This window comes from Rhamphochromis longiceps, linkage group LG17, assembly GCF_057381845.1.
Source record: "Rhamphochromis longiceps isolate RC_006_pf linkage group LG17, R_longiceps_female_GT1.1, whole genome shotgun sequence".
Classification (NCBI taxonomy): Eukaryota; Metazoa; Chordata; class Actinopteri; order Cichliformes; family Cichlidae; genus Rhamphochromis; species Rhamphochromis longiceps.
Genome location: NC_140573.1, coordinates 20,382,320 through 20,404,328, shown reverse-complemented (window position 1 = coordinate 20,404,328; position 22,009 = coordinate 20,382,320). Strand labels below are relative to the sequence as shown.

General features: G+C 44.3%; 2 protein-coding genes across 8 annotated transcripts; one reads left to right on the top strand and one right to left on the bottom strand.

The window, feature by feature from the left end:
- Nucleotides 1-2,050: 2,050 nt before the first annotated feature.
- On the bottom strand, nt 2,051-8,332 carry dclre1c (DNA cross-link repair 1C, PSO2 homolog (S. cerevisiae)). 2 transcript variants are annotated; one of them, XM_085387333.1, is made up of 15 exons: nt 8,075-8,332; nt 7,932-7,983; nt 7,529-7,613; nt 7,372-7,431; nt 7,190-7,245; nt 6,424-6,525; nt 6,185-6,257; nt 5,753-5,893; nt 5,288-5,389; nt 4,931-5,067; nt 4,793-4,847; nt 4,269-4,357; nt 4,009-4,106; nt 3,682-3,756; nt 2,051-3,449 (listed from the first exon to the last, which is right to left on the bottom strand). In XM_085387333.1, exons 1-15 carry the CDS (start codon nt 8,181-8,183, stop codon nt 2,824-2,826), a joined length of 1,860 nt encoding a protein of 619 aa, XP_085243459.1. In that variant the 5' UTR covers nt 8,184-8,332; the 3' UTR covers nt 2,051-2,823. The 2 variants fall into 2 exon arrangements, with proteins under 2 accessions (XP_085243459.1, XP_085243458.1); XM_085387332.1 differs by having other exon boundaries at nt 2,054-3,452; nt 8,075-8,331.
- Nucleotides 8,333-14,811: 6,479 nt separating this feature from the next.
- Nucleotides 14,812-21,745, top strand: tmem243b (transmembrane protein 243, mitochondrial b). 6 transcript variants are annotated; one of them, XM_085387784.1, is made up of 6 exons: nt 16,099-16,245; nt 16,794-16,890; nt 19,625-19,798; nt 20,025-20,075; nt 21,148-21,252; nt 21,336-21,745. In XM_085387784.1, the coding sequence occupies exons 3-6, from the start codon at nt 19,721-19,723 to the stop codon at nt 21,453-21,455; spliced, it is 354 nt and encodes a 117-aa protein (XP_085243910.1). In that variant the 5' UTR covers nt 16,099-16,245; nt 16,794-16,890; nt 19,625-19,720; the 3' UTR covers nt 21,456-21,745. The 6 variants fall into 6 exon arrangements, with proteins under 6 accessions (XP_085243907.1, XP_085243909.1, XP_085243905.1 ...); XM_085387780.1 differs by having other exon boundaries at nt 19,527-19,798; XM_085387781.1 differs by lacking the exons at nt 16,099-16,245; nt 16,794-16,890 and adding an exon at nt 14,812-14,925 and having other exon boundaries at nt 19,527-19,798.
- The last annotated feature ends 264 nt before the right edge of the window (nt 21,746-22,009 follow it).

Below are 22,009 nucleotides of genomic sequence, written 5' to 3'. Positions count from 1 at the left end.
TTAGGGGAAATTGCTCCACTTCACACTTCCTTTATGACCTGCTGATGATTTTATGGTCTCAGGTGCAAACCTAAAGTTTGACTGAATAAAACATGATGCTCATTTTATATAGGTTTTGATCCGCTTGGGGTAAAAATGGTGCAGTCTACGACCTGTGAGTAAGAAGTTGCTGTCTATCTTACATGAATAATACCTTAGTTACCTAAAAACCATACTATACAAGTTCAAGGAAATTCCCTGGAATTTATACGCCTCCTCAGAGTATTCACACATAAATGAAACTGAGCAGGAAACCTGCCGTCATCCAGCTTCAGTGGTGCCGGTGTTGTGCCAAAAACTGATTTCCAATGTTTGCGTGTTTTTTTGTTGTTTTTTTTATGTGTAATATTGTTATGTATGTTGCTAAATAGACTTTGGTGAACAGGTATTACAAAGGGGTTATATATAAAATTTAAAAAAATTACCTGTTTCTCAAGTATCTTTGTGACTGTGTTACTGCACTTACATTATAATCAATCAGCTCCCTTTTGTCCACTTAAAATATATTTACAGAACTATTTTCACATTTGTTGCAATTTCAGCTGTCCTCTTGGCCAGATTACTCTTAAAAGAGACATTTTTAAAGTCAACAATATTTTTTTAACTGCATACATAAAGGATACATAAAAGTCACTGCCAAAAAGTGATTGCGGCTTCTACCTTGTTACAGGAATGTTGTTTGTTGCTCAAGATAATGTGATATCATTCATGAGGGATACATTTGACATATGTTTCACATATTATACACCAACAAGTTATTTATAGCAGTTTAAATACAAGCAATCAGTTTTTGGCAAATACCGGAAATCAGTTTTTGGCACAACACCGGCTCTCTCCTTCTCCTCAAAGTTTCAGTGGACGACATCTTGATCCACATTCGGCAGTTATTATTTTGATTTTCTAATGCAGCTCTTCCAGCTTCTAAAATGTGAAAATCTGCCACAAATCTTTGATGTTGGGCAAAGTGTGGTGGTAGTCGTGATGAAAAATTTTCTAGCATTCACTGTAAACCTTATGAACTGCATTCATTTATGGTGTTAATTACCTTTGAGTTTTAGATCAACTGTAAAAAGCTTTTTTGTTTCTGTCTGTAAATAAATCAGACGACCATGTGTCTAAAGCCATCAGGAGAAAACCAGCAGTTAAGTTCACTTTTAACCCTCCGTGTTATATGTTGGAAGCACGATACAGACAATAACTGTCCGACTGTCGCTCTGACAGTCGATAATTATTTTTTCTGAGTTCCAAGTAGATTTTATGAAGCATGTAATTTTCGAAGGACAAAAGCTTCAGGTAAGTTGGTTCCTTTCCTTTATTTCCACTGTGGCTTCTGGAGAAACAGAGGAAAACTCCAGGGCTGGAAAGATAAGGGAGTTAATCTGATCCATGTATGTGTTTGGACCATGGAAAGAAGCCAGAGTACTTGGAGATATCCATCCAGATAATAGGTGGAGCACAACTCCACACATCAGGACAAAGGCTGGATTCAAACTCCAGCAGCGGTACTGAGCACTGTGCAAAAGTGCTGAAACGTAGAAAAAAAAGCACTTGAACACACTGAGTGAATAAGGCTGGTAGCAAAAAAGTCCTTTGAGTGAGAGTCCTCACTTGGTTACCTGCTAAATTAGCCTAGAAACTAGAATCATTGGTCAGACAGTTGCATTAAAAATCCTTCAACAGCACCAACAAGGTGCAGACGTCCAGTTCTGGGACTTCAGTAAGCTGAAGTGAAGCTGAGCAGATAGCTAGCAGCTGTTTCACATGCAGCTGGAAAAACCTGGTTTAAAGCTAAATGATTCCAACTCAGTTTCTATAGAGTAAAGATTTGCTTTATTATTGTTATACAGAATATATTTGTAGTTTTGGAATTTTTGATGATGTCATCATGGATAGTGATTCAGTTTGAGCTGCAGTGTATTACACAACCACAGCTTTGGTCGAGCAGTTCTTCCACTTATTTTAGGAATTATTGGGGGAAAAAACTCGCAATGTCTGGCATTCTTACTGCTTTTTCCCATCAAACACAACATTTGCCTCTGTCAGTGCGCCCCAGGGTGGCTGTGGTTACAATGTAGCTTGCCATCACCGGTGTGTGAATGTGTGTGTGAATGGGTGGATGACTGGATGTGTAAAGCGCTTTGGAGTCTTTAGGGACGAGTAAAGTGCTATATAAATACAGGCCATTTACCATTTTGATTTGAATAATCAGCCATAACACCTGAGTTAAAAATAAATATTTTATTTGTTTCTGGAACAAAACTTTAGCTTTAATGCAAACATTCCCCTCCTGTTGTCAGCAGCTGAAGCAGAACAAACCACAAACTGCCAGCAGAGAGGGAACGAGTGTCAGCTGTGACCTGCACAGGTGCAAGAATCCACCAATAGGCTTAAAGTGCGCAGGAACGAGTGTGTGGTTTAACAAACTGAAGTCTGTGGGGTTTGGAGGCCAACACTGACGCTGGAGGAGAGGACGTTTCAGCTCAGCCTGCAGAAGGAATGTGACAGCTTAAGGGTCTAAGTGAGAACGACAGGTCTGAAGAAAATTACATTAAAGTTTGGTCTATTTATGCTCTCTAATTAGGCTGAGAAACTCTTCATGCTGGAAGCAGGTACTGAATGCATGTTAACCTCTCCTCCTGCCCCAGTGTGCTAGTGGGGGATCTCAGAGCTGGAGGTTCGTCACTAAAACGGAGGTAGCTGTGTGGTTTGCTTGTTTTGGCCTCGTCCGGCTGCTTTTTAAGGCTTTACTTTTCTAGTTTGCACAGTTTTTTTAGGAGCTCCCCATTAATGTTCGGGCCTGTAGTCCAGAGCCCTGATGTCCTCTCCTGCAGCCAGCTTCCTGTACAACTGAGACAGCTCATCACGCCGCGGCACCTTCGACTCCGGCGTGCAGGGAATATCAAAGTCTGACGACTGCTGAGACTCCGATTGGATAATTCCATCATCCCCCTCCTCCCTCTGCTTCTGCCCATCCAGCTCTGGTTGGATGATCAGGGTGTCGGGTAAACACGAGTCCATGTTCTGAGAGGAATGATTGGACTGCGAGCCGGACAGTGTCAGGCTGAAGCCATCGGGGGCAGTTTCTTCGTCGCTGAACAGATCGGGTGTCTGCGAGCCCGTCATCTCAGAGCAGCAGGACTGTGGTTGGCTCCTGAGGCTGTTCTGGCTGTCGGTCAGAGTCTCGGTGGTGAAGAAGTCCTCCCACCTCGGAGGCTGAGATGAAATGTCCTCCGGCTGTCCGGCTCCAACCTTTTCCTCGTCACCTTGCTGCTCCTCCTCCTCCTCCTCCTCCTCGCCGTTGGACTCAGTGCAGTCGACGTAGTTATGAGCAGCAGGCTGGGCATCGGCAATGGTCAGCGGTAAAGACTCCTCCACACACACAGGGAGTGCTGTTGTTTCGAGAGTTCCCTCTACTTATAGAACAAAAGAAACAAAATCAAACAAACAGTAACAGTGAAGTACTCAGGGCAAAAAAATACTGCAACATGACATCACTTCCTGTCGTGACATTCATATCCTACAGCGCTCAGGAAAATTAAAGGGCCTACTCGATCATCTCAGCTGAACTTCCTCAGACCCCGTGAATCCATTTCAGCTGCTTTGGTGCAAATCAAAGTGACAGCAAGTAACTTGCAGACTTACCTTTTTGTACTCCCAACTTCTTCCTCACTGGTGCCACATCGAGCCCATCAAACAGCTCATCATCGCTCTCTGAGTCTGAACACACAAACACACATCAGCCTTGTTTTAATGACTGGTCTATCTTATTGAAGCAACACAACACATTCCTGCCTGTTGTTCAAACGCTTATAAAAGCGTCGCCTCCTGTGTTTGTGTGAAGAAGCTGAATGAAGGGCAACGCGTGAGAGGCAAACACGGGGCCAAGCAGTGATCTGTAAACAAGCGCGTGGCGGCAGGCCCGCGTGCTGTTATGGAGAGCACCTGTCATTACGAGTGTGTTTGTGTTACCACAAGTAGGTCGCTGCACCCTGCTGCGTTTGAGGACTCCCAGAGGTTTGTAAACAAACGCCGCCTCATCAGACTGCTTCCTGCACATCAGCTTCAACCTGATCAGACATGCAGAAATGGCGTCGTGTTAAACTGTTAGATTGTTGAATAAAGACAGCAGTAAAACCTTTTAAAGTTACCACAAGTTACATTTGATTATAAATCAAGTAAAAGTAAGTTTAGACTTTTACATTTGTACAATTAAAATGAAGTTGACTCACATCTGTGTGACTTCAGTCAGTGTTCGACCAATGGGGATGACACTGGGGTAGATGTTCACCGGCTGGAGGTATGACAGGAAGTCCTTAATCTGAAAATCAGGAGAAGCATAGCAACAGGAACAACATGAAGTCCTTTTAAAGTGGACTACTCTTCCAGCTTTGACTCTGATACAGCAGCTTTGCATGATTCACAGTTCAAAATAATTCTTACTGATATCATAGTAGTTCTTAGTGCAGTCTTCTTCTGATTGGCTGCCCCTCATAAACAAAAGGTTTGAACAGCAAATGGGTGGGGCTTTGGTTTCATTGTCCAAACAGAAATGAACATGGCCTCAAACATCAGCACTGATGCGACACAAGTATATATCTACTCATCATGGGCAAGGAATATTGAGATAATTTTGGGTTTTTAATTCTCCGAACTGTTTTCCGAACCAGAATGGAGTGATTGTTTAGCACACATCTTTAATGACTTCAAACAAGAAGGTCCAAATACAATACTGTGTGAGTGGAAGTGCGTTTACCTCGGAGTAGGAGGAGTGGAAGCTGAAACAGGCTCGGTATGAACTGCCTCCTGTCCTGCATAAACACACAAAAATACATTTGGAGCACAAAACCAGACTTTATTTCTAGTGAGTGCATGACGCTGGAGCTGTTCTTACTTTATTATGACGCTGGTCTTCTTGGTTCTTTCTCCAAACCACATCGTGGACGGTTTGATGCTGATGATGCGAAGAGGCGTCCCATCAGCAGCCGTGCATCCACACGGCAGCCGATTTCCTTGGAAAAACTCTTCATCCTACAAACAAAAATCCCAGATAAAAACGTAGTGTCGCAGGAACAGAAAGAATGAAAGAAGAAAAGATTTAGGTTTTGTATCAGAAGTGGAAATGGTTCATTATCATAAACGCAGAACTACCACAAAGTTGTTTTTCAGAAATATTGAGGTTCAGGAAAACAAATCTAAACTTCTGAAGTAAAGGAACCACGAATTTGTTTGTGAGAGACTAAAACGGGACCTTTGGGTGTCGACAAGCGTGTATCTGAGTCCTGCGGTCGGTTGTCACGTAGCTTAGGATCTCCGGCATCTTCTTGAACATCGCCAGAGTGTTGACGTGGATCTGCAGGAAAAACAGTGGACTTCATGTTACAGTGATGATTATGAGGTTAATATTTCCATCCATGCATCAGTTTCTCCCCATATTTGATGTCTGTGGTTTACCAGCTACTGAAGTTTTACCCACCATGCCTCTAAACTTTTCATTAATAAATACTCAATGTAGCTTCCATAAGTGTGTTTTAACATGTTTTATTTTATTTTATCTTATTTTTTATTTTACTTTGCTTATGCTATTTGTATATGTACAGCACTTTGTGAACCCTTGTTTTATGTGAAAGTGCTTTATAAATAACGCTGGTATGGTATGGTATGGTATGGTATGGTATGGTATGGTGATGAAGGAAAGAAGGCTGACAAAAGAGACCTGTGTGTTGAACTCCTCTCCCAGGTTGATAAACAGGTACTCGTATCCATACGCAGCTTTACAGTTGAGCCACACAACGTGATGAGGACTCTGACTGATCCAGTTTCCAACCAACTCAGAGATTCCGGATAAACAGACCTCCTACGAACAAACAAACGAACACACCCACACACACACACACACAGGCTCAAATACCGATTAAAATCATAGAAAACTGACTGCTTCTAATTCATCATAATCATCCTGAGTTATAACACAAGTTATAACAAACAAGATTTTTTAATGGAGGAAATGTCAGTGAGGTTATGACTTATTTACAATAAAAGGTTCATGTACTAAATATTAAGTTTGAGCGAGGTGTACTTAATGAACTGGCACCTGTCCCTGTGTGTTAACTGTATATCTCAGCAGTGACTGAAAACCAGCACGTACCCGCGATGGGATCTGGTAGAAGCGCGGGTCATAGAAGGTGGAGTCCAGATAGATGCTCTGAATGTCTTTGACCCTGTGAAGCGCGACACAGCGGCGTGAACTTAGTGCTCCAAAACAATCCGCATCTGAAGCTTACGTGAGCTGTCCAATCACAGCTCAAGAAGAAAATGCATTCCAGACACAGCGAATCAGAGAAACTCAGGATGAAACGAGGATGATGGCGATGTTTGGTGACTGACCTGCTGCCCGAGTGTAGGTGCTCCATTCTGGACACGTCTCCGACAGGCAACCTGAAGTCTCCTGTATACAACACGTTTCCATGGGAACCCTCAAACAGGAACCTGCGATACAAACAAACTACCAATTTGTTTGGTCTCCGATTTTCTCACCTGATCATGTGACCCCTTTAAAGTGTACACAGAACGCATTTTTGAATTCCTCGAAGTCACAGATGTTAAAGAGTGAAGTTTATTTAGCCGATTATGGAAAAATTAACAAAAACGGGAGCTTCAGACTGAGCAGGTGGGAGGGGAGGTGAAACTGAATTGTTTGTAGAAGAGATGTGTTTAAGTTCTCCTGGGTCTCCTGGTGTTTGTTATACTCTGTAACAAACCCACAAGGTTACATACTTTCTCTGTCAGTGCGCCCCAGGGTGGCTGTGGCTACAATGTAGCTTGCCATCACCAGTGTGTGAGTGTGTGTGTGAATGGGTGGATGACTGGTTGTGTAAAGCGCTTTGGGGTCCTTAGGGACTAGTAAAGCGCTATACAAATACAGGCCATTTACCATTTGACCCTGAAGTCACCTTATATCATATATTTCCTGACCAGCTGTAACAAAACCTCAATAAGTAAAAGATCAGAAGATCTAAACAATAGATTTCTCTGTGTGAGTTGTGTTCTGAGTTGTGATTAAAGTTTTGGGTGTTTTGTAAAGGATCCGCATGAAGCTTGGGAAAAGTGAAATCCTCCAAACATACAAATGTTGGTGGAAAATTAAACTCACATGACGGAGCCGGGACAGTGACCTGCTGGAAGCAACGTCACCACGACCTCTTCTTTCTGTCAGGGTTAAAAACAACAAACTCACACATATGGATGACAGGTTGCATCTACAGCTACATGTCTGACTTTTAGTAGTTTCAAATTCGACACAGAGCCAGACTCAAACCGATGAGCACCCAGTACCTCTCCTGATGCTTCGTCCACGAGAGAAATCTGAGTCGGGCTCTCGAGCTCAAGAGGAACCTGAACAGATGATTTAACAGGAGAGATAACTCACGTTATATATCTTCTGTTTAAATATTTAAAAAACAATCTGATAAAAGCAGAGATGTGTACTCACGATGTATTCCTCCCAAAAAGCGTACTTTGGATTGTTCAGCAGCAGCTCTTTGGTTACAAAGGAGCAGTAAAGCCTCACAGTGCGACTGCAAACAACAAATTTATATTCAGCCCTGAGTTACACGCTCATTAAAGCAGTGTTAGGTTTTAATTTCACAGCAGGAACAATTCATCTTTCCGATCAACCATGGGGCTGCTTGATGCCCATAACGCCCACAACAAGCAGCTGAACTGCACCCTGTGTGACATAGTAACGTTTCACAGTAAGTTTAAAAGATGGTAAATTAGTGCAGAAAGGTCACAATTGTAATTCTTCACCCGAAGTCTGAGACAAATCTCAACTTTGACTCAAATATCTGAGGATCACTGGATTAAATATCAGTTTAACAGCACCCAGGCTTCACCTGAACTGCAGCTTCCTCTTCAGCAGAGGTCCTTTCAGCCCTTTCATGTGATCTGTTCAGTGAAACAGAGAGGACACCCGCCATCAGGAGGCCACACATGTAATATGTACCGTTTCTAACAACTGTGCAGGTGCCAGGCTCACCTTTGTGACAGTGGGAGAGGAAATATGCCCGGGCATGTAGGTTCTCCCTGTCGAACCGGTCCAGAGAGATGGTGGGGTACTCCTTCATCCGACCCGCAAACGAACTCATCTTCACTGCGACTATTTTATTTCAGTTTCCTGTTAATTGTTCATGCGTACTTAACTTAACGAAACCAACATATTTTTATTCCCAATACCGGTTTGTTTGTTTGTCCCGCCCACGGAACTGAGCTCCCCTTCTTCGCTTTATTTTTAAGACCATTTAGCCAGTACTACCGCCACCCAGTGTCAACTCGAAGTCCTATATTCCTGTCGAGCTAGCGAACTCTTATCCTCTGGTATTTCATCAGAGTGAGTTTAAGATGTTCCAGTTTCTCATTTAACATTAATATAATTTTTCAGCCACCATCCCAGACTCTCTTTTCTTAATATTATTATCACCAGTGAGATGGCATGTCGTTTGTGGCCATCTAATGAAACTTTGTGACCGCTGCCCTCCAACGTAGAAGAAGAAAATTCATGGTTACCAGGTAACCAACAAGCGCAGGGTCCGTCCAAAAGTCGTCTACAGATCTTTTACTTCAAATAAAACGTTTTGGTATCTGTCGCGCGTCTGTTGGCAGAACTCCATTTAAAAAAGCCAAATTATAACATTTTTCTAAATGCAAATGAATTATATATTGTTATTTACTTGTTGTTGTTTTTTGTCTCGATCTTTCAGCATGGCTTACATATGGACATGACGTTTTTTCTCAGAATTCTCAGAATCAGAATCAGAAAGGGGTTTATTGCCAAATGTTGAGCAGGTTTACAACATTAGGAAATTGCTGCGGTGCTTCAGTGCAAACATAGTGTCATAAATAGCACTTAAATAGACATGAAAAAATAAAAGTAGGGATAAGAATTAAAAGTGCTACGTAGAAAGATATGTGCATGAGCTATACATGAGATATATACATGAGAATAAGAATTAAGAGTGCTACGTTGAAAGATATATACATAAGTGCAGGTGGTGATCAGTGCCAATCATGGAATGATGCAGTGACACAGCGTAGGGTCATGTGTTAGTAGCGGGAACAGTCATATGGTTATTGTTCATGTGTCCAACAGCAGAGGGGAAGAAACTGTTCTTATAGCGAGAGGTTCTGGTGCGAATGGACCGGAGCCTCCTGCCTGAGGGCAGCAGGTCAAACAGACTGTGTCCAGGGTGAGAAGGGTCAGCTGAGATCCGAGCTGCACGCCGCAATGTCCTGGAGGTGTACAGGTCCTGCAAAGATGGGAGTCTGCAGCCAATCACCTTCTCAGCAGAGCGCACAACACGCTGCAGTCTCTGTTTGTCCCTGATAGTGGCTCCAGCGTACTACACGGTGATGGAGGAGGTGAGGATGGACTCGATGATTGCAGTGTAGAACTGCATCATCGTCCGTGTTGGCAGGTTGAATTTCTTCAGATGCCTCAGGAAGTACATCCTCTGCTGGGCTTTCTTGATGACGGAGGTGATGGTGGGCTCCCACTTCAGGTCCTGGGTGATGGTGGTACCCAGGAAGCGGAATGAGTCCACAGAGGTGATGGGGGTGTCAGTCAGGATGATGGGGGGGAGTGGGGCTGTGTGCTTCCTGAAGTCCACAATAATCTCCACTGTCTTCTGGGCATTCAGCACCAGGTTGTTGTGGCTGCACCAGGACACCAGACGTTCAACCTCCCTCCTGTAGGCAGACTCGTCCCCGTCCGAGATGAGTCCAATAACGGTGGTGTCATCTGCAAACTTGATTAGCTTGACAGACTGGTGGGTGGAGGTGCAGCAGTTGGTGTACAGGGAGAAGAGCAGAGGAGAAAGAACACAGCCCTGAGGGGAGCCGGTGCTGATGGTCCGGGAGTCCGAGACATTCTTTCCCAGCCTCACATGCTGCTTCCTGTCCGTCAGGAAGTCAGTGATCCACCGGCAGATGGGGTCAGGCACATTCATCTGGGAAAGCTTGTCTCGGAGATGGTCTGGAAGGATGGTGTTGAAGGCAGAGCTGAAGTCCACAAACAGGATCCTGGCGTAGGTTCCTGGGGAGTCCAGATGCTGCAGGAACAAAACAATATGGCCACTTTTTTCCCCGGTGGCCTAATCCTCTTCCGTACTTACATGTAATACAAAAAGAAAAATGTAATAGTTTGGGGGGCTATCCCAGCTACGACCGAGAGGCAAAGGGTTTTAAATTATTTAAAATATTTTTAAAATAAAATGGAGCTTTTGGGATTATTTCAATGCCGATTACCGGAGGAACAGAATGATACGTTTAACATCTTCTGCAGTATCTAAGGAGCTACTTTTTAATAAAATCTAAAAAGAACTAAAATGATATTTAACCACTTTGTTAAGCCGATACCAGTTTTCAAGAAAGTCCAACAGAATATTTTTTATAGCATTAGTATATACATACATACACACTTACATAAATAATACAAACTTAAATTTACAAAATACAGTATTTAAAATCCTGCTTGTAGGTTTTAAATCGACATGACTTACTTCCAGCAAAATCCGATAACTAGCGGGGAGATCTGTTTGTATGGGCTTAAAACCTGGGCCCTTGTGCTTTTGTTTACATCAGGCTGGAGCCTTACTGTGACCTGTCGTGTTCACTGATAACTGAGCCAAAGTCCATGTGCAGAGCGGAAGGACGCTGACTGCAAATCTGGAAAAACGGAGCACCAAAGAATACAGATCAGATATTTTAGTAATTCAATCATATATATATATATATAACACCCAGCACGCCCCTGCGGGCGGTTTATCCTTCAAGCTCGGGTCCTCTACCAGAGGCCTGGGAGCTTGAGGGTCCTGCGCAGTATCTTAGCTGTTCCCAGGACTGCGCTCTTCTGGACAGAGATCTCCGATGTTGTTCCCGGGATCTGCTGGAGCCACTCGCCTAGCTTGGGAGTCACCGCACCTAGTGCTCCGATTACCACGGGGACCACCGTTACCTTCACCCTCCACATCCTCTCGAGCTCTTCTCTGAGCCCTTGGTATTTCTCCAGCTTCTCGTGTTCCTTCTTCCTGATATTGCTGTCATTCGGAACCGCTACATCGATCACTACGGCCATCTTCTTCTGTTTGTCTACCACCACTATGTCCGGTTGGTTAGCCACCACCATTTTGTCCGTCTGTATCTGGAAGTCCCACAGGATCTTAGCTCGGTCATTCTCCACCACCCTTGGGGGCATCTCCCATTTTGACCTCGGGACTTCCAGGTTATACTCGGCACAGATGTTCCTGTACACTATGCCGGCCACTTGGTTATGGCGTTCCATGTATGCCTTGCCTGCTAGCATCTTGCACCCTGCTGTTATGTGCTGGATTGTCTCTGGGGCATCTTTACACAGCCTGCACCTGGGGTCTTGCCTGGTGTGATAGACCCCAGCCTCTATGGATCTTGTGCTCAGAGCTTGTTCTTGTGCTGCCATGATTAGTGCCTCTGTGCTGTCTTTCAGTCCAGCTTTGTCCAGCCACTGGTAGGATTTCTGGATATCAGCCACCTCCTCTATCTGCCGGTGGTACATACCGTGCAGGGGCCTGTCCTTCCATGATGGTTCCTCGTCTCCCTCCTCTTTCTTGGGTTTCTGCTGCCTGAGGTATTCACTGAGCACTCGGTCAGTTGGGGCCATCTTCCTAATGTATTCTTGGATGTTCGTTGTCTCATCCTGGACTGTGGTGCTGACACTCACCAGTCCCCGGCCCCCTTCCTTCCGCTTAGCGTACAGCCTCAGGGTGCTGGATTTGGGGTGAAACCCTCCATGCATGGTAAGGAGCTTTCTTGTCTTTATGTCAGTGGCTTCTATCTCCTCCTTTGGCCAGCCTATTACCCCAGCAGGGTACCTGATCACGGGCAGGGCGTACGTGTTGATGGCCCGGATCTTGTTCTTACCATTCAGCTGACTCCTCAGGACTTGCCTGACCCTCTGCAGGTACTTGGTGGTTGCAGCTTTTCTAGCGGCCTCTTCATGGTTCCCATTCGCCTGCGGGATCCCCAAGTACTTGTAACTGTCCTCTATGTCTGCAATGTTGCCTTCTGGTAGTTCAATCCCCTCAGTTCTGACTACCTTCCCTCTCTTTGTTACCATCCGACTACACTTCTCCAGTCCGAACGACATTCCAATGTCATTGCTGTATAGCCTGGTAGTGTGGATCAGTGAATCGATGTCTCGTTCACTCTTGGCATACAGCTTGATGTCATCCATGTACAGGAGGTGGCTGACAACTGCTCCGTTCTGTAGTCGGTATCCGTAGCCAGTCTTGTTAATGATCTCACTGAGGGGGTTCAGGCCTATGCAGAACAGCAGTGGGGACAGAGCATCTCCTTGGTAGATCCCGCACTTGATGGTGACTTGTGCTATGGGCTTGGAGTTGGCCTCTAGTGTTGTACGCCACATCCCCATTGAGTTCCTGATGAAGGCTCTTAGGGTCCCATTGATCTTGTACAATTCTAGACATTCCAGTATCCAGCTGTGGGGCATTGAGTCATAGGCCTTCTTGTAATCAATCCAGGCAGTGCACAGGTTGGTCAGTCTGGTCTTGCAGTCTCGGCTGATTGTTCTGTCTACCAGTAGCTGGTGTTTTGCGCCTCTGGTATTCTTGCCAATTCCTTTCTGTGTCCCGCTCATGTATTGACCCATGTGCCTGTTCATCTTAGCCGATATGATGCCTGACAGGAGCTTCCATGTAGTACTGAGGCAGGTTATTGGTCGGTAGTTGGAGGGGACCGGTCCCTTCTTGGGGTCCTTGGGGATCAGGACCGTCCGGCCTTCAGTTAGCCATTCCGGGTGTCTCTCGTTAACTAGCAGCTGGTTCATTTGTGCTGCCAGACGCTCGTGGAGTGCAGTCAGCTTCTTCAGCCAGTAGGCGTGAACCATGTCGGGCCCTGGTGCTGTCCAACTCTTCATACTGGAGACCCTTTCTTGGATATCTGCCACTGTGATGGTTACTGGACCCTGTTCAGGGAGGTCGCTGTGGTCTGCCCTCAGATCCTCTAGCCACTGAGCATTGCCGTTATGGGTTGCATCCTTCTCCCATATGCTCTTCCAGTATTGCTCCGTCTCCAGCCTTGGTGGTGCTGTTCTCTTATTGTTCCCTTGCCACTGAGAGTACACCTTTGCTGGTTCTGTGGAGAACAGCTGGTTTATTCTCCTGCCTTCTATCTCTCTGGTGTACCTCCTCAAGCGGCTGGCCAAGGCTGTGAGTCTTTGCTTGGCAGTTTCCAAGGCCTCAGGTATGGACAGCTTGCTGTATTTCTTAGGCACCTTATTTGTCGCACCTTTCTGCAACTCCGTTAGTTGGCTAACCTCCCTCCGTGCTACTTTGATCTTGCCCTCTAGCCTCCTTCTCCATGGAGGGTACTGCCCCTTGTCGCTGTTCAACTTGTAGCCAAGCATCTCACTGATCACTGTTGCCGTATTGTAGATCAGCTTGTTAGTGTCGGTAATCGTGGTTGTAGGTATTGCCCGTAGTGCTGCATTAACATCATCTAGCAGACCTTCTGAGGGAACTTCACGTAATCTTGGTAACCGGCTACGCGGGATCCAGGTTTCAAGCTTGGCCATGATCCTATTTTTCAGGTCAGTTCCTCTCGCACTCAACGATCCTTCTCCTATCGCACTTGGGGCTATGTACCCAATCTCGGGTGGGGGTGATGATATCTCCCCCCTGACCTGGCGTCCTGACTCCTCCTTGCCGTAGCATTTGTGTTGTACCTCGTCAATCTCTAGCTGTGAGAGCAGTCCCTTCTTTCGAATGTTGGAACACTGAGCTACTAGTTGTTTCGCCGTCATTGTGGATGTTGGGTATCGAAGAATCCATTTGTCCCTCATCCTATTCATGTAGCCCCTTCCGCCGGGGTTACTTGCATAGTAGCATTCCAACAACGCCCTGTTTTCGTCTCTTGCCCACCGATGCCTTCTTGTTCCAGTAGCCCACTTTTCGTCAGGGTGCCCTGGTTCCTCAACACCTGACGCGGACCTTGTTGATCCGGGCGACGTCCGAGCCGGCATGCCTTCATATTTATCTGTCTCGCTCATGTCTGCGGTAGGCTTGCTTAGCATAGGGGGTCTAGCCTTAGGACCCTTACTGGATACAGACGCCCCAGGCAGGAATCGAACTTGCGATCCTCTGTTCCAAAGGCGTGTAGTCTAACCACTACGCTATCCAGCTGCCATATATATATATATATATATATATATATATATATATATATATATATATATATATATATATATATATATATATATATATATATATATATATATATATATATATAAAATCATATTCTTTAACAGATGAATTAATTCAGCACTGAGCACACAGTTTTCTAACCCTGTAAACCACCTGAGCTGATATAATATGAAAATAATAGGGTTTTTATTTCCACGAGAGTTAGACAGTAGTTAGAAAAACCGATTTAATTATCAAACAATCAGTTTTACTGATGGTTTATAGATAATAATGCTTGTGTAAGAAGTTAGACTCAAGGCCCGAAAGTGAGTCACGTTATCTTGAAGTGAAGTTGTATTCTGAGAAAATGCTTCAGTTACTCATTGCAGGAATTTATTTTCTAGAACAGATTTCAAGCAAGCATGAGTTTCTCTTTCTTTGGGTCTGTTTTGCTGGGGTTAATCTCAGGGCTTGTCACACTGCCCTCATGTGATGCTAACATGAGGGGTGAGATTATGTATGGGCCCACTGCTTCTCAGATCTCAGGCTTCCCCCACCTCAAATCAAACCCAGTGGTTATTTAGCTGCCCCTGGAGTGTGTTTATGCTTATTAACTTGTAATTAAAGAAAGTTGATCCGGCCTTGCTACAGGCAGGAGGTGAGTGAAATACCATTACTCATATTACAGGACTGCTTTAAGTTGCTATGACAGAAGTCTTTTATTCTTCACACCGAACTCCATTCAGAGTTTGAGTGATTTAACTTAGCAGGGTGCTGAAATTATTACGGGAAAATTTTGCTTTTAAATATCCAATTTTTAAAAAATCGTTTTTGTTTACCTGAAATCGTTGTTTTTTTTTTAAAGAAATGTTTTGTATAAAATAATATATTTACCGGGTTAAACTGCAAAAAACTTAATTTAAAAAACAATTTGTTAAAATAGCGTGCCTATTAGTGGCCACTGTTACATTACTCTTACTTTTTTTTTAGACACGGCGCTTTTGGTTATAAACGGCCAGTTTTGTTTGTTTGTTTTGTTGGTTTTTATGGAGTTCGGCCTAAGCGTCGGCCCAACAATAATTCCACTCGCCTTTAACAACAGAGAGCTTTTAATGGAAACTGGAACTCCCGACATTTTGTGTTTGCTGTCTCTTAGAGGGCGCTCGTGAGCTAGTCCGCAATGGACGGCGACACAAAAATGTAAATGTTGCCTTGTTACAATTATCTTCTAAAAATTTTCATCGTATTTTTAAACAAATATGTTTTTACAATGACAAACATCATTCTACTTTAATTTTTCACAGATTTCAAGTGCAGTTAAAAAAGTATTTCTGTGCTTATTAGGGACGTCACAGCACCATTAGCAACTTTACGGCAGCTGCCATTTTGATTTCAGGCAAGAAGGCGGCAGCATCAGAGAATTTGTAGCAGCTACCTCTTTGTACCATTACGTTGACTCATCTCAGTCAACTAAATATTCCGAACACTTAAACGTTTCCACTATGTTTTATGTACGCATGTTTATCGTCCATAAATATGTGCCATCAAGAGTTGCCTACTGTCGTAAATACCTTACCAGGCAACTCAGCAAGTATTGGCAGAATAGGTAAATTTGTTTCACAGCGTGAAAAACTAAAACGTAGTGCCGTTTTATTTCAATTCAGACGCAGAATAAATACGGTGTTAGCGAATAATACAATAAAATGTGACCTTTTAAAGCTATAAGCAAGTCTAAGTAACTATTTTAGCCGTGTATCTACACTCACTCCTGCTCACTGAGGAGCGCCCCCTGTTGCGCTCCAGGGTGAAGTGCAGCCATTTTGAGTACAGTGGGACCGACAGGAAGTGGAATGGCTATCTTACAGATCGGCTGTGATAACAGCTCGATGCGGACCTGCCGGGCTTTAATTCCCTTTAACTGTGACCCTGATCGCTCTGAAGTTGATTCCAGTAGAGTCAACACAGAAGTGGGAGGCAGGTATGTTTCACTGGAAGATTTAGATTAGAGGAAGATTTTTTGGTAAATTTGTGGGCACTTCTCGAGCAGCCGGGGAGCAGTTGTTTGGAGTTAGCTTAGCTCAGATCACCCGCTTCGGTGCTGGCCCTATCACGGGTAAATCTCAGGTTAGCTTACACTACTGAAGGCAGCTTTAAGGTTACCGTCTTCTTTCCATTTCTATGCATGCTTAATAATATTAATGGCTAAGATACGAGCTCTTCTCCAGCGTTTTCTCCTCGTAGTGCTAACATATGGTCGTTAACCCTCAGGTGAAGCTACTGAGCTGTTTTGAGTGAACTTGAGCGATTACAGACACGATAAGCTATATACTGAGCCCGCAGAGTGCACAGCATCAATTTGAGTCAGACTATGTTTTCAAAGCAGATTAAAGCTCTTTAATTTCTCTGTGTTGGAGGACAGTTCAATGCTAAAGACTTTGAGATTTCTGGAAATTGGTATTTACTGAAACAATAATAATTACTAACAAGTTATTTTCAGTAATTCCCCGTGTTTTTATTTTTATGCAGCTTGTCTGTGGTTTTATGTCCCTGTAACTTGAAACCAACCATTACTGACAAGAGAGACGTTTTTGACCAAAACTGTGGTCCTGCTAACATTTCAGAGGTAAATAATCAAACCTTCATCACATGGGACTTCGCTGTCAGGCTGTTTGTGCTTAATGCTTTTTTCATTACAGTAACACACTGTTTACATTTATTAAGCTCTGAGCTCTGTAAAACGTGTAGCACTCTACAAACATTTGTCCAGGTTAAAGCTGATCGATCACAGCTGTGGGAACGTGGTTCCTATCGAGAGTGCTCCTTGGAACCTTTCTGCTGGTGCCACAGTTGCACAAGAGCGGGATGATTGAAGTGTGCACGACACAAGCAAAGAAAGGACATCAGATAACACCCGTGTGTTTGTACCGTGAAAACGCAGGCGCACTCAACTGTCGCGCCACATTTTGTCTGAGATCGACACAAGTGATCTCAGAAACGTGGCGTTTACAGTGGAATAGAGTTTAAAAATCAGTTTTAATCATGTTTGATGAGTTTAAAAACTTTCTAAAGTCAGAGGTTTGTGAGAAAATCGTACATATTAAAGCAGCACACATTTGACAAAGATTTTACAGTTTTTCTGCTCATAAATCTGATGTTATAGCCTTATGCTTTTTCCTGGCAAATTCTCGCTGTACTCTGAGAATGACCACTGCTTTATGACTACACAACCTCTCTCTCCTCCTTAGTTTTGCCTGTATCAGTCCTGGTGTGTCTTCATGTGTTTTAAAGTGCAGATTTCGATATTTTCCTCTGATTTGTGTTGGTATGAAGCTGCTGTGTTTGTATTCTTCCTTTATCTGGATTTATCGGGGTGTCATTTTTGTTTTTCGGTGCCTCTGTTCAGACTCAGGGTTTCTTGTTAAGCGGCCTAGTGAATCACAAGGCTTAGGAGGAATGTCGCCTTGGGCCGACCGTACGCTCGGTGATAAAAGAGCTGTTGTTTTGCACTCTTGTTTTTTCTGCTGAGAAAGCTCTGCTGAGGGTTTTATTTCCTTTCCTGCCGCCTTCTCACCCAGAAAAGAAGAAATGTCTGCAGCCGCCTTTATGAAAGTGGTGCTTGAATCTGCTGAGAGGATGCATCTGTGCCCGTGTGGCGATGTCGTCACCCTGCAGGCTCACATTTTGTAGCTTTAGTAAAGTTTAGCTCCACATTGCCAGTATTTCCTGTTAAGGCCCTCAGACTGCAGAGGAGTGACTCAGTGATCAGTGGGACAGCCACTGTGGGCACCACAGTCTAATGTCCACATCTGGCTTTTGTTCATTTTTCTAAAACCAGCTTTGATGTCGGTGTCTGAAGAAACTACACCGGATAAAATCTGTGACAGAAACGTGCGCTGGTGCCGCCGACCTTTGACACCAGACTCCTCTTCCAGGATTCAAGGAGCTTTATTGTCATTTCCATCACATGTTAACATGAGGTGGAACGAAATTATGTACACACGGTCCCGGAGCTAAAAGAAACAAAATAATGAAGAAACAGAATTTCTTTAAAAAAAAAGAAGTAATAAATAAGTAGTTGTTGTTATTTTTGTTTTTTAACAAACAGAATAACAAGTAATAAAACAATACGATAAATAAGTATTGCGACCTCTGAGTTCAAATAATTTCCTAATATGCTCATCCTTAAACACTCATGAACTATATTTGTGTTTTTTCTTTAGTCAGGAACTCTCCTGAGATGAAACTCTTTATTTTTGTAACGTTATCAAAGATAACAAAAACAAACAGGATAAAATTAAAATCCGAGCACGAAACGCCAAGCTGCTACGTGCTTTATAGATGGAATTCTCTAATAAACACTTTAAGTGTTTTTAAAGGCTTTACTAAGGTTCAACACAGGAAAATCTGCAGCCTGGGAGAGCCTGGAGGAGGCCACTGTGTCACCAGTGTAAAGATTTAGCGGTAAATGTGTCCTTATTGGTGTTTTTATAACAACAGAAAATCAAATGGAACGGGCAATGAGGCTGCAGGAGGGTTTATAAGTCGGGAGGCCCGAGGTTCCATTTTATTTATTTTATTTTTTGTTTTTATCACTGCATCCCTCACGGGGGTTTCAAGGCTTCTGTTATAGAGAACAGGCATTGCTGCTTCTGGGGGGATCAGGTGGAATCTTCTTCCAGATGTGGCTGGCTTCTCTGTGCCTCAGCCACAGCTGTCACTTTGTTTTCTATATAAAGTGAATTCTGCTGTGTATGAAATATTAATGGTGTTCATAAGAACTGTGCAGCAGCAGGTGTTTGTTTCAGTTTCACTGCAGAAGCAGAGCGATGTTTTCTGCTTCTCCTCCCGGTTTTCCGTCACACTGTAAAGTAGTGAGGTCAGCGTGTGAGCAAGCAGCGACAGGCTCATGATCTCACTGAGCGGCCTGTGAACCGCCAGACTAACGACACGCTGTAGCTCACAGCTCTTTAAAGGAGTCTGTGAGGTTTTGATTTGAGCTTCCTCTTTCTGTACCATTCACTGTATCGATATCAGCAGCTGTGGTTTGTTATCTATCCTAAACAAAGAGGAAGTGAAGCAAGAGGAACTACAGTGTAAATCTTTCTGACGTATCCTTTGATTGGCGGCAGCGGCTGACCACTACTGACAGACAATCATGTCGTTCCTCAGAGAAACTTTGACACTCTGATATTTAATGCTTTTCAGGGAGCGCTGCCCACGCTGCCTCTTGTTAACAGTCTCTGTTTTCTGTCACTAAAGTGAAGGAGGAGCAGCAGCCTACCTGGTCCCTTTAGCCCACACCTCTATAATGTCCCCACGGCTCCGCCCACACTGACCGTCTTCTCCCCGGCGTGCAGAAAGACACGGCTAGTATGCAGCAGAACTGTCGCAGCTTTTCCATGAAGTGGCGCTGCTGAGAAACGATCAGTCGGGGCTGTACTGCCGGCGCCGCCATGGATGACTTCACTACAAGGACGTATGGCACGAGTGGCCTGGACAACAGACCGCTGTTTGGAGAGACGTCCGCTCGGGTATGATGTCAGCCATTACTGATGTTTCTGCAGGAGAGCGACTGGGCTGTGTATAAAGAGCAAAAGCTGCTGAGGACTACTTTCAGCAGCGGATTAATCTGAATATTTATTAACTGTTGCTTGTATTGAAGTAATTCATTAGAGTCGCTTTAGCTGAAAATGATCAGGTCTGATCAGCAGTGCGTAATCCTCAGGGTGATGCACTCATCTGATCTGTTTCTTGCAGGATCGAATCATCAACACGGCGGTGGGGGGATTTACGTCTGTGGTGGTTCTGGTGAGTTCTGCATCGTTCATACAGACCTAAAAAAATGTCACCACACCTGCTCTGGCACACAGGAAGAAGCCGCTCCTGAGTGGGCGGAGGTGAAACCAGCCAGTCTAGCAGCTGCTGCTCTTCTCCTCTCAGTGCAGTGTCTCAATCTTTTTTTTTTCTTTTTTTTTGTCCCTGAACACATCTGTCCATCAGCCAGAGACCTCTTTGATCTAAAACCCATGCTGCTGGTGTCCTGAGACAGAATTACAAAGCCTGACCTTGCCTGTCTGTCTGAAGCTCAGCGTAAGGAGTAGAATAAAGGAACTCAAACTTGGGATTATTTTCATAACTGTTAACAGCATCATTTAATATTTGTGCAGCTAAATTATCCACCAGGTAGCTGGATATCCTTACGGCTAATGATTTGTCAATCACAAGCTGTGAACCAATGAGCATACCTCAGGTAACCCTCCTTTCAACCAAACCAAACCAAAGTTCACCAGCTTTTATCTTTTCTTCAGTGTGCCTAAAAACGTGGGACTGAGCCAGTAAGTTTATCAGAAAAGTGTTTCCCGAGGGTCAGCGACATCTCGCCCTGGAGCTATCGGCCATATTGGATGTGATATTAAAAACAGGTCGTGAGGGGAGAATGTTGTTCCCAGACCTGGTGTTGCTAGGTGAAATCGCAGCTGTCTATGGTTTCCTGTAGGCTGCACACGAGACATCAGCATATCTGCAAACACTCACTGAGTGGAACGGCATTAAAACCCCAAAAAGTGGGGGGCAAACAGAAAATGGAACATTCACCTTCAAAGTAAAAGTTGCACATTTTGAAACATGAGCTCTGAGATGAAACCCTTACTTTGAAGGACAACGCTTTCAGTTTGTGTCGCATGACCAGAATGGACAAGTTCATGTCAGCTGACTGCAAAACGGTTGCACGACCAAAAGTGTTAGCAACCACAGCTATCAGAAGTCTTTACCATCTCTGGCTGCGACTGTCGCTTCATGCGGGTTGTGCTCAAAAGAACGTACAGAAGAGCGACGTATGTTCACTAGCATGTATTTTTATTCACGAGCATTTGTTTTGCAGGTGACTGTCATCTGTTCCTTTGTGTTTCCCACGATGCCTCCGCGGCCGCTGAACATCTTCTTCGCCGTGTGCATCCTGCTGACCTGCAGCTCTACGTTAGTGCTGGTAAACAAACATGGCCAAATGCTCACGCAAAGGTCGCCGGGTCACAGAAGGGAGCCTTTAAACGTCTGTTCTCTGTCTTGCAGATATTCTGGTACCGGCAGGGCAACCTGGAGCCCAAATTCAGGAATCTGATCTACTTCATGCTGGCGTCCATCGTGCTGCTGTGTATATGTGCCAACCTCTACTTCCATGACGTCAGGTAAAGGCAGGGCCAAGGAAGCGGGAACAAGGGAACACGTAGCCTTCATGAGCAGGACCAGCGTGAAGGAGTCACATGACCAAAATAATAACTGTTACATAAACTTGAACCTGGTGTGGAATCAGCACCAGTGGGAACTGTGCACAGAGACTTGACTCAGTGTGGGATGATGATGTACTGTAAGAGGTGACAAACTGCTGGAGCACAACACACAGTCGACTGTTTATACGCACAAAAAATCCACCTCTGATTCTCAGAGTCGCTTTAAATCTGACGTCTTTTACATTTATCTTTCCTTCACTCTCACGTTTGATCTGCAGTTCTTTAAAGATATGAGTTTTGATCATTAAACTCCAACAAAACGCCATCAAAGGTCCCATTAACAGGACAGCAGGAGGCAGGAATGCAGGCTGGATGTCAGAGAGCTCCTTTACTCACCAGCTTCGCTCTGTTTTTTCCCAGGGAGAAAGTGTCCAAAAACAAAACCTGTAGTTCCTCTAGTGGCCACTAGAGGCTGGCACCAGCAGTGAGTCGGTAGACTCCCTTGTTAAAACACAG